The sequence below is a fragment of the Aythya ferina genome (genome assembly GCF_964211825.1).
Source record: "Aythya ferina genome assembly, chromosome: 8".
In the NCBI taxonomy this organism is placed as follows: domain Eukaryota; kingdom Metazoa; phylum Chordata; class Aves; order Anseriformes; family Anatidae; genus Aythya; species Aythya ferina.
The window spans coordinates 19,097,828-19,110,714 of NC_140304.1; the positions used below are offsets into that span (position 1 = coordinate 19,097,828).

Sequence of the window (12,887 nt, forward strand, 5' to 3'; positions counted from 1 at the left end):
ACTGATCTAGCCTAGATCAGTTTAAACAACAGTTAAAAAGAGTTAATCTTTTGGCCCCAAATTTTACCTACACTGCATTTGCCATTACCAAAATACAAATTGTTTTTATGTATTTATGTAATGTGATATCTCATTTCTCTTGTTCTCTTTCTTTTTTTATTTCGTAAATACTACACATAATATGTAGAATGCATGCAAATATTATGTGCATTGCCGTGGTGTCTACATGTCCTACTTATGGACCAGAATCCTCTTGTTCTGGTCCATAAGTATATAACTGCTGTACAAGCACTTCACTGCCCCTTCCAGACTTAATTCTAAGTAAAAACATAGAGGTAGCACATGGATGTAAGCAGCTATTTGGAAAGATCTCAGAAAAAATGGAACAATTTTGGTCAGCTTGCTAGGCAGTGCTATCCTTGTGTATTGGTGCAGGTATGTGATTTAAAAAAAAAAAATGCAAGATGAGCAAAAGATTCATGCACATTGCATTCAAATACAGTCTTTCTCTCAACCTACTGAATTCTGAGATTGAAACAGTTTAAAGATGCTGAATGTCGAGATTGCACATATTACAGATAAAATTAGGATAATTTCTCTGGTATGATAACCCTGGGTTAAATATATCTATGTTGTGATATCAGCACTTAAACTCTGTTCTATCTGCTGATGTTTAATCAGTCTCTTTTTTGCAGTACTAGCCTCACAATTCAATATTTGGAATTCATAATTTACAAAACTCAGACATATATCTTGAGACTGCTTGTGAAAACACAAGTCAGTTCTGGTACGTGGTTGGACAGACTTCTGTATTTAGAATGGAGGAATTTACAGAATCACAGAATCACAGAATTTTCTAGGTTGGAAGAGACCTCAAGGTCATCGAGTCCAACCTCTGACCTAACGCTAACAGTCCCCCACTAAACCATTTCCCTAAGCTCTACATCTAAACGTCTTTTAAAGACCTCCAGGGATGGTGACTCCACCACTTCCCTGGGCAGCCTGTTCCAGTGCCTCACAACCCTTTCAGTGAAGAAGTTCTTCCTAACATCTAACCTAAAACTCCCCTGGCTCAACTTAAGCCCATTCCCCCTCATCCTGTCACCAGGCACGTGGGAGAACAGGCCAACCCCCACCTCGCTACAGCCTCCCTTGAGGTACCTATAAAGAGCGATAAGGTCGCGCCTGAGCCTCCTCTTTTCCAGGCTGAACAAGCCCAGCTCCCTCAGCCGCTCCTCGTAGGACTTGTTCTCCAGGCCCCTCACCAGCTTTGTCGCCCTTCTCTGCACCCGCTCAAGCACCTTGATGTCCTTCTTGTAGCGAGGGGCCCAAAACTGAACACAGTACTCGAGGTGCGGCCTCACCAGAGCTGAGTACAGGGGGACGATCACCTCCCTAGCCCTGCTGGTCACACCGTTCCTGATACAAGCCAGGATGCCGTTGGCCTTCTTGGCCACCTGAGCACACTGCTGGCTCATATTCAGACGACTATCCACCATCACTTCCAGGTCCTTCTCTGGGAGTGAAACAGCAGCTATTTGTTCCATATAGCTGCTGTTCTGTCTTAAAATTTATTTGGAGAGAATAATGCAGAAACACTAATCATGTTTTGTTGCTTTTCTGCTGCATGCAGTCCTTTCAATTCACTTGGATCCTTACCTATTCCTAGCATATTCTGTTTGCTATTTTTTCCCCCTGCTGCATTTGAACTATGCAAATGCTCCTTGTGTGTACTAGACTTGGATTGCTGATGAGAAGGAAAAAGACAAACAAAACCCCCACCCAGTTGTATTTAAAATAAATAAATAGACATTTTTTTACACCCTGAAAGAGCTCCTTTGGTAACAGTGAATTTTCAGTAAGATCAGGTAAAACTCTTTGATTCCGCGACAATGAAATAAGGGATAACCCAAGAACAGAGTTATGAAAATTTTAATTTTTTTCAAAGACAAGATACAAATGCCCAGAATTAATTTATTTATTTATCTCTGCATTCATTTGTTGTGAGAAGTAAGCAAACAGCATAAAGAAGAAAGTGAGAAGGAAAAGATTTAGAAAAAAATTGAATACTTAGAGTGTATGAAGAATTACATGTCCTGGGTGATGGTGAGGAGATGTTCCTTTGGAAAATCTCCTGCAAATTCTTATTTCAAAACTTGTAACTGAATGTCAACACTTGAATTTGTGAGTCCATAAACGCTAAATTTCTTTTGCCACATAACAGGCATCATGAGATCAGTTTACTTAGTAAGTCATATTTGACTAGTGTATATACAGGGAAAATATTATGCTGAGGTAAAATGCCCTCTCAGTAAACTGAAATGTTAATAATGATTTTTTTTTTTTTTTTTTTTTTATTACATGCCAGAGGTTACTTACATTTATTGGCAAGTTTCAAATTGCTATTTGTGAAAAAGTCACATGCTTTATTCAAGTAGCTGTGACCTGTTTACTCAGATAGTTGCATAGTTCAGAATTATGACAGAAAAAATGTCCTGCACACGTTTAAATCATGTTTTCTGTAAATAGATGAAATCTCCTCATGAGTAATAAGTGTGATTACAGATTGTATGCAATAAGTAGGGGAAAAGGTGTACAGGATGAACAGAGGGAATAGATATGAGATGTTTTTTGTTTACATTTAAAAGGTTTGTGAACTGGTCATGGATGAAGAGTCATTCTCATCTATCTCATCCACTAACCTCCTTTCATATCTGAAAAGTCAGAGGATCTTGAAACATAGGCAGTAGAACCTGTGTTACTCAACTGACAGGTCATTTCTTAAATAACCTACAGCCTGTACAAAACACCTTTGGTTCTTTTGCACAGAAAGTACTCAGAAATGAGAGCAGGGGCTGACTGGATCTGGGAGCTAAAATAGCACTCAGAGGAACAATAACTTGCTTTTTAGTTCTCAGGCCTCCTGGTAAGGACTGTAAAGGCTAAAGGACAGAGCAGCAGAGTGAAGAAGCGGTTACCCACAGTAGTAGATAACATGTGCTGGAAAATGGGGCTATTGTAATGGAATAGGTCTTCATTCAGGAAGCTGCTTGATGATGTTCCTACACCATTTGTGAATAGGGCCAGGCAGGGAAGAACAGAGATGAATTCTTTTGTTGAAAGTTTTAGCAAGCATCTGAACTGGTAACAAGTAGTAAGTATTCAGCTTTATGTTATTGCTTGTAGTCTACCCAGCTATGCATAAGGTAAAAGAAGGCATAAAGAGCAGATATAATTGCAGTCAGAAAATAAGATATCTATAATATCAAGTTATATTTGTTAAATAGGGATATGAGTATTGAAATCTGTGAGTTAAATCGCAAGTTTCTGTCATGCAACACTTCAGGATGCATTTGAGACATAATTTGGAGAGGGACGTAAACTAACACAGAAGTTAATTTTTTTTGGCCTAAATATAGGATATTTTATGGCTAATAAATTACAGCTAACTTATAGGATAATTTAAGATATGCTCTTCAGTTAGCAAGGTAGTAACATCTCTAAACGTATAGTAGATGGACAGTTTAAAAATTATGCCTTAATGATGAATTATATCAACTCATTTTTTTGTCTCCTGAATGTTGAATGGCTTTCATCAAACTAGATTTTTAAAAATGACAATTGTGATGAAGCTGCAGGAACACTGAGCCTCATGCAGTACTCCAAGAGTACTATAGCTATTGTGGCTTCTGTAGAGTGTTTGTTGGGTAGTTGGCTAACGGTTTGGTGACAGTGTATCTATTATACCAGTAGATCCTGGCTGCAGTCCTAGTCTTACAGATGCGGTTGGCAGTTCTGCTTCTTCTGTTAGTATTTGAGGCACTTAAAGTAAGAGTGTCTTATAGTGCATGGGGATCATCATGTAGGCTCATAGTAAAAATGAAATATTGAAATTATATTGTTTGTCTGTCTTACATGTAAGTTATCCTGATGATATTAGTTTCCATTAGAAAAGTAGAAGTATAGCTAAATCTTTAATTAAAAAAATAAAAAAATTCACCAAATTTTTTTTTTTTTTTTAATTAAAGTCTGGGTAGCTTGCTATGTCAGTTCATTTCTTTTTAAGCATTCAGCTTTCTGTTGATCTGTGGCTATTTGTATTCCAGACGTGTCCAACCTGAATGCTAGTGTAGAGTTACCCAAACTGAGTTCATACAAAGTTACATGTGAAGTTCCGGGAGTTCTGCATACCTGAAACAAGCTAGCTGCTTCAGGATTTAACTCAGCAAAGACTAAATTTGTCTTGCTGGGAACCATGCTATGCTAGTCCATGTAGTACTACAAAGTATACAAAGCTTACATAACTTGGCTGCTACCAGTATTAAAGCTACCTCGCTTAAAGCTAACCTGTATGAATCTAGCCAGCGCTGTCAGTGTGGTGTGGGTATATGCTTCCTATCTACCAGAGATAGGGCTTTGAGTGATGGAAACTTCTATTAACTAAATTCTCTACTGTCCTTTTAGGAGAATTAGAGGAGTTAGATGAATGCCAAAAAATGAGATGAATGCCAATAAGATAATAAATACAATATGATGATAAGCAAAAATGCACAAAATGGTCTGCTTTTGTTGTTCCTAAAGTATGCATGTGAATATGTCAGAGGTCTAACTATTCTAAATCAACTACAGACATCCGCTCTCCTTTTTTTATACAAAATATAAATTTTATACAAAAATACAAAAAAGTATTCTGCTAATGAAATTTTCTTGAAGATTATTGTAAATGATGTTTAATCCAGAGGATTGATCCATCAAATCAGTTTATTATTAAAAAAAATAAATAAAGTAAAAACTAACAACATTCTATTGTACTTTTTTGCAGAATGATCAAGTGTCAGCCTCAGGAGTATACTTTTATTCCTCGAACATGGATCTTCCCTGCAGAGTACACACAGTTTCAGAACTATGTAAAAGAACTGAAGAAGAAGCGTCGACAGAAAACATTTATAGTCAAACCAGCTAATGGGGCAATGGGACATGGGTAAGTTTCATGTTAATTCAGTCTTCTTACCCAGAAAGGGCAAAATCTAGTGCTATTTACATCATTAACAGAAGCTGTTTCTTAATAAGAAGTTTGTCGTACAAGTGGTACAATCAGTACAAAAAAGGTTATGTATTGGACAAAGAATTAACAAGGAAAAACAGCTAAAACACTAAAGTAACTGGAAGTGGTATTTTAATGTTGTTCTAAATGTGACTTAATTAAATAATACATTTTCTGATGATGATCAGGTAAGTCTTAAGATCGGTATTATTTTTATTGTGGAATTACCCAAACGATATATTTATGAATCTCTTGTGCTTAGAATTAGAGGGTGAGATTGCATGGGGCACAAATGGCAGGGTATCAGTAGTTGCAGGCGTGTTGCTTGGAAGACCAGGATATTCCACAGCTCTGAAAACAACCCAAGTACCCTATTGCATGCTAAAACTGCAGCACAAACATATTTAAGATCAGCAACCTCAAGGTGAAGGAGAAATAGAGGAGATATCGTTGGGGATGCAGCTGGAGGCACAGTCTTGGAAGGAGACTTGACTCTCATACTGGAGAAGAGACACTGCTGAAAATACTGTGACCTGCAGTTGGGTTGAAACTGTTTTGCCTGTGACAGGAATTGTCAGTAAAAAACAAATGAGATTTAAATATTTTTATTTATTATTTGTCTTCTTATTTTTGAATATTTCCATTTCAACTTTTATAGCTTTTAATATCAATTTGGATTATATACTATAGTAAAGCTCTTGTTTTTTTTAATTTTTTTTGTTTTTAATTTTTTAATATTGGCATTACTGTAAAAGTAAAGGCCCTGAAATTTTTCCATTTTGTTAGTTTTCATTCCTCTTGGAATGAAACAGAAATTTTGAGATATTTCACAGAAAAAATGGGGAAGAATAATCACGGATGCTAGAGGCTGCAAATTCTGCCAAACAATTTCTAAGTGAAAAGGGAATCCATTATCACCATTTGTTGAATCAAAGGAAGCAGAAAGTTATTTTGAAATGACTTGTTGCCTTTTTTTCCATCAAGTGAAGTATTATAAAAGACAGAAAACTAAAAGCCATATAAGTAAATGGCAATTTTTCTCTACCCTATGAATAGGCTGTGTAAGCTCTTTCCACGTAGTCTTTAGCCTAACTACCTGACTGAAAGACCATGAAAAATTATTTCAGAGTTATGTCAAAGTCCTACATTTTTTAAATAACTTTTGTTTGTAACTAGGATCTCTTTAATAAGAAATGGAGAAAAGTTACAAGCTCAGGATCACTTGATTGTTCAGGAATATCTTGACAAACCATTTCTTATGGAAGGCTACAAGTTTGATTTACGTGTATATATCCTTGTAACCTCATGCGATCCATTAAAAGTATTTTTATATCATGATGGACTGGTGAGAATGGGCACAGAAAAGTACCATCCCCCCAGTGACTCAAATTTGGTAAGTTGGAGTTTATTCTAATTCATTGCTTATGCATGTAGAATTTTACCTGTGTAGTGTCCAGGCATCAGTGGATTTGAATTTCTTATACCTCACTCTGTACTCTATTGGTGCTATATCTTTCCTTTTCCTTTTCTATGTGCTTTTAGAGCTGCTTCAGTGTAATTATGCAATAGAAAATGCCTGGTGAGCCATTTACTCTACTGTCACTTAAATACTGTCACTTATATACTGTTCTCTTGAAGAATGCCGGTATAATTTTGATCTTAGTAGAAATTGTATGTTTTAGAAAAATTCCAGTATTATATTTGGAATAGCTTGCTTTTAATGTTTTATTTATTTATTTTTATTGTTACTATTCTCAGCATTATCAGCACTGAAATATACTATGAGTGGATAAACAGAGCAGCAGGATAAGCAGTTTTCTCTGTGTTCTTGCAACTGTTCATGTTGTAGTCTGTTTATTGTATGAAATAACCTGGCTTATCACTAATGACATTGTTCTTCAGGTGACACTGTTCCACAGTGATATTGTTCTGGATAACTTCAGACTAAAGATTAGTTCAGATATTTATATAATGTTCTAAAAACAGTTTCATTTTTTGTAGTCTGAAAAATGATTTAATTGTCTGAAATAATAATTTAATTTGATGGAAAGATGACATTTACAACTACTCAGAAACACAATAGGTTTCATAATCATTCTCAAAGCAGTAATTGAAAGCCATGGGAGAAATTCATTACTTGTAGTGCTAATACAATGTGTTGTTAACTAGCCTGCAATTAAGGTGCTTGGTTTTGTTAATTTCATTTATTTTTTTAACCATAAGTGTAGTGAGATAAATGACAGCAGAAGGCTTGTGTTGTCTATTGGCTGTCTTTTCAAAAATGAATTGGAACAGAAAGCCCACGGCCAGCTTAGAACTTCAACTAGCATTCAAACAAGGAATGAAATATGACAAAGACCTCTCACTGTGATAAGGACTGTCATCATGGTAGTGCAGGTGAAGAGCTGAATTAATACCTGTACTGGAAGATACATAAATTTATAAATAATGATTTATAAGTTAGCCTTTAAAGTGTTTTTTTTTTTTTTTTTTTTTTTTTTTTTGTTGTTTTTTTTTTTTGTTGTTTTTTTTTGCTGTTGTTGTTTGTTTGTTTGTTTTTAATGTAACTGATAACATAAATTGCTGTTTAAATTTTCTTACCTGTGAAGGAATCATAGCACTCACTTGTTTCTGTAATACATCTTGAAATTTACCACCCTCTAATGTATGGCTACCAGCCATTCAAAAATGAGCAATTCTGGTAGATAGCAACAAGGCAGATGAATTTATATGTAAAAAATACTTTAAAGTATCACTATCATGAAAACATTTCTCATAAATAAACTAGAGCGACAACTGAAATGTGGGATTGTCTATAAAATGGTTGCTAAAGTGTTTTTTGCACTTTTAAAGTAGCAATTCAAAATACCATCTTTATTGTTTGCTTCTTGTGCGATGTAATTGTTCTGTAAGTTATGATTGCTTTTCACATTTTTATGTAGTTGTTTACATACAGACCTGTAAAAATGGCAGATATATTTCCTAACCAGATGTTGATCGCAACTGGTTTAAATGCAAGCCCAGATTTTGTTATAACATGGCTAGACTGTTCAGTATGTGAAAATTCCAAGAATTAGAGACATCAGAAACAACAGAACATCTGCTCACAATATATTTTCAAATTGTTTGACTGTCATTATTAACATTTTTAAAAAATTATTTTGAATTGACTATTCTAGAACTGTATTTAAAGTGTTGTTCTTTTGTTGTTGGTGTTGGTTTTTTGCTTTTTGTTTTTTTTGTTTATTGTGTTGATCTCTTCTCTCTCTTCTTAGAGCCAACTGTATATGCATCTGACTAACTACTCTGTGAATAAACATAATGAACATTTTGGACGGGATGAAACAGAAGACAAAGGAAGTAAACGCTCCATTAAATGGTTTACTGAGTTTCTAGAAACAAATAATCTTGATGTCTCCAAATTCTGGAATGATATTTCAGTAAGATAAAACTAATATGCTTTTCTTTATTTTGTCTATGTATATTGTTAAATAATGATTTGCTTCTGTCATCCATTGCTTTACTTGAATATTATTTTTGAAACTTTATTAATCCAAATTCTCAGCAATGCATGCCACAAGTGACGTGCTATTAATGATGATTATATTTTAAAAAGGTGATATTCAGAGTGTGATCATAAATTTAATGTTAAACTTTGTCTGAGGCACCAAAGCCCTTTCAACCAGTTAGTTATTCACATAAGTAATATCATACACAGGAACAATCCCATTTAAACTCTCAAAAACTTTTTTAGCACTTAAAGTGAATTTTATGTGAGAACATTTACAAAACCGCAGTCAGTGCTGTGTATATCAGTGGATTGGAACCTGCACCATTAAAGTCAGTGGATATGTTACAGGCATCTTCAGGTGAGGAATAGGACAAAGACTGATAGAGCTGAGGCACAATCTGCAATTATGATTCCTAGTATATTTATTGAAAACGATATTATGAAGTGAAACGGGCAAAATTTGGCTCTACTATGCATTGTTCCCAGTATACCTTTAGTATTTAGGCTATCATGTATCTAAAAAAAAGTATGTACTATGGAATGTGTAATAATACAATAGCTATTAAATATCTGTAAATAGATAAGAAAAAGTCTGTTACTTTGAACATTTATTTGCTATTTTAAGTCTTAAAAAAATAATTTCACTAAAGCGTTTATGAAAGTATGAAACACATTAGTTCAATATATACTGGTGTCTTCTCTGCTGATAAATTTTTCTGAAAACATCCCTACAGGAGTTAGTAGTGAAGACTCTCATAGTTGCAGAACCACACGTTCTTCATGCTTATCGCATGTGCAGGCCAGGGCAAGCACCAGGAAGTGACAGTGTCTGCTTTGAAGTCCTGGGATTTGATATTCTGCTGGACAGAAAACTAAAACCATGGCTCCTAGAGGTAAACATCTTTAAACAAATGCAAACTTTATTCTTAAAAGTTAAGCGAGCCCCAGCTGAATCCATATCTGCGTAAGAAAACTTCCACAGAAAATCTGTGTGTTACAGGAGGTACTGTTATAGAAACACTGTCTGTCAGTGATTTTAGAGACTCAGGTAAGGTTAATTGGAGGAATTGTTGCATTTGAGGAATGTTGCATTTTAGACATTTGTGAAAGTTTTAATGAGAAATGTAATGTTAATCCAATTGTTCTGGGTGCATTGTATCTGGAGGATCTTTTTATGGAAAATGGGTAAGGGATGGGCTTCCTTCATGAGTATGGTTCAGTATATAGCTCTGGCAGCTTGAGTGAATGTGTGGTCCTAATAAATTTTTTTGGTTTTTGAATATGAGTTCTTTTCCTTTCCTATGCCTTTTAAAAGCACCCACATACACAGAGGAAAATACCAGCAATGTTGGAGGATTGTCTACTTTGTTCTTTTAATTACTCTATTATTAATATATACATATGGAATTTACTTACCTTTTCTTTTCCAGATTGTCTTATTTCATTATGTTAACTGTCTGGGATGCTGTACAGCTGGAGGAAAAAAGCAAACTGCATTAAAAATGTGTCTGCTGACAATAATTCATGAATATGATTGGCTACTGATGAGCAAAATGTACGCAATTAACTTACTGAATTACAGCCATGTTCTCAGGTCTTTAATACTGTCAACAGTTGTTTTGTTGTTCTTATTTCTCTCCAGGGTTCAGTATAATTTTAATTAGAAAAATACAAATTCCTTCACTGTCCTCCATGCTAGCTTTGATGTCCTAGCCAAAAACAGTTTCTGACAGGAACTTGATCTGCACTTACATCTATGTCTTCCCTTTTTGTCAAGTAAAGCCTATTAATCCCTTTGATTTAGCTCTACACTTCCAGATTATCATCTGTAGGTTGCCCATAGCTTGCATATAGGTTGTTTAAATACAGACTGAATTTACCATTTATGGTAGGGTAGTCCCAGAGGATAGTCTCTATTTCTAGATTCCTTGTTTGTGAGGGAGGGATCCGGAAAAGTTATAAATGCTGCTTTCGTATTTGCTGGAGAATACTTCAGGACTTGAGGAGTTGTGTACTAGGTTATTATTATTTTTTTAACATAGAAGTTTATTTCTTCTATTTTTGACGATACAATTATCCTTTAACTTATTTTGCCAGATGTTGAACTTAAACTTGCAGAAATTTCAAACTTTAAAACTTAGCAAACTGGTTTCTACACTCATCCACAGATTTTCACTGTGCTTGTTCATGCTTTTCGCAGCACTCTCAGTACAAACATGTAGTGTGTGTGTGTATAAATGTATATACCATATACAGTGTAGTATAGAACAACCTTACAGTGCATATGTATGTACTAGATAAAATAATGTGCATCTAGTGTGTGTATGCACACGCTGTATGTAATAATAGTATATATACGTATATTTCTTTCTAAAACAGTTCTGGCTTCTTCGCCAGCTTTCCACTCTTATCTCTTTCCACCGTTTCCCTCTTGCCAAAACCCTCTCCAGGGAGTGAATCATTCTTTCTAACAGTGGTAACAAGCACTAATCACAAGGCCCTGAATGTTCCCAGCGTTATGGGAAAATTGCCAAAATAGGATTAGGATAGTAAATCTAGTTTCTTATTTCCATAGCTCATGTAGCTTTTCTGTTATAAAGATAGCTTAATAAACTATTATAAGAAATAAATTGTCCAACATTATAATAACTCTGCTTTCCTGAGATGACTTTTATTTATATTCCACATTATACAACGTAGCTTTCCTTCTCCTTGATGCTACTGAACTTCCAGAACCTTCTATCAAAGTGAGAGCTGAGGGAAATGCATGATTGCCATCTTGTGGCACCAAATGTCTCTGGCAAGCATCTGTACAGTCCTAGCAGTTTCCATCTGAGGAGCACCAGCTACCTAGATCTCTCTTCTGTTCCCAGAAAATTCAATTTTACTGCTTTTGACCAAAATTTCCAAACTAGATTATTTTATGTAAATTTCAAAGATATACAGTTGAAATTCTTGGATTTTAATAACTTATTTTTCTCCCTTTTCCTAAACTAAGACCAAGCTGCCTGCTTTTTGGTTTTGCATCCGCATTGCAACCAAGCCTCAAGTGCAGAGTACCAAACTTCTCTTGTGATTTATGTGACTGAGACAAATTTGCCTTATATACAATTCCACGTTTTTTATTTGCTATAATTGAACTACTAGCAAAATATTTGCATGACTTTATCAGTCCTGTTAAAATGTCGTTGGACCTATTAGGCTAAAATTTCCAATTATTGCTAATTTCTATTAATGAAGTAGTTAAAATTCACATACGCAAGTTTTCTAGTGTCTACTCTTTTCTTTTGTGTTATGCTTACCCTGCCTGTACCCCTGGAGATCCAAAAGGCCAGCAAGAAACAGGGGAGGTCTAGTTCTACATAACAAGGTGGGTAGGTTGTTATGGCAAGTTGCCAGTGTCCTGTGTTTTGCACCAGGAAGAATACGCTGTTGATGGTGATGGTTTCTTCTTTGCTCTTAGCTTGACTTAGCATTAGTTTTAATCTTTTGCTGACACTGTCTACTTACTCACTGTTCACTCACTGGCCAGCAATTCCAAATGATCTCCAAGTTTTACTGTTACTGGTTTGTTTTACACTTTCTGGATTGTGTTCTGTATTCTGTTTGTTTTCCCTAAGCTCAGTTTTATCCAGTTCACGAGGTTGCATTCCTGTAGTGAACACTATTTGGCCACGGCAATTGGCACATATCTGTGCCTCTAGGTTTTCAAGGGCTTTGCTGTCATCATCTGCTTGCACTTTTGGGGCCCTGTATGTAATTCTCTTTTGTCAAGTCATCAAGATGTAGCTTCCTGATAAAACTACTAGTGTCTTTTAGCACAAGCTGGTCATTTGTACATCGTGGTTCTTGGGTCATTGGATGCTAAATAATCATCTCTTAGAAGACATACATATGCAATGCTTTGGTAGCTAGTCATTATTGTGGTGGTATCGCTGGTACGTTATCAAGATTGCTTTAGAGCACTGATGTCTTACAGATTAGTCAGCAACCATTTTTCCTGTCTGGAAACATGGGATAGACACATGAAAATAAGGGACAGTGTATTCTTGCTAGGAAAAAGTAATTTTCTTAACATAGCATCTTTCCCCAAGGCTTCTTGAGACTTCTCACCAATGATCACATGTGACAAAGCAAGACACTTTGTTCAGTATAGATTTTTTTTTTTTTATTATTATTATAAAAGTTATATAAAATAACATGCAGATACCAAAAAGCTGAGTATATAGAGTAATGGTATTTGCGTTGCTTGTACTGAGCCATGAGTAGAGTCATGTGGAAATACGTCTCATTGCGTTTCATTGACACTTGAATTGTTTCTGGGCTACCATA

General features: G+C 35.3%; 1 protein-coding gene across 7 annotated transcripts in view; it reads left to right on the forward strand.

The window, feature by feature from the left end:
* TTLL7 (tubulin tyrosine ligase like 7) overlaps window positions 1-12,887 on the forward strand; it is a 74,281-nt gene that overhangs the window by 22,616 nt on the left and 38,778 nt on the right. For all 7 annotated transcript variants that reach the window (XR_014695680.1, XM_084528521.1, XM_084528522.1 and 4 more), the window contains 4 exons: window positions 4,823-4,981; window positions 6,221-6,437; window positions 8,320-8,484; window positions 9,290-9,448. Coding sequence is in view for 6 of the 7 variants with exons in the window: in XM_084528521.1 (XP_084384647.1) it covers window positions 4,823-4,981; window positions 6,221-6,437; window positions 8,320-8,484; window positions 9,290-9,448 (700 nt within the window). In the remaining variant the exon portion in view is untranslated. The remainder of the gene's footprint in view (window positions 1-4,822; window positions 4,982-6,220; window positions 6,438-8,319; window positions 8,485-9,289; window positions 9,449-12,887) is intronic.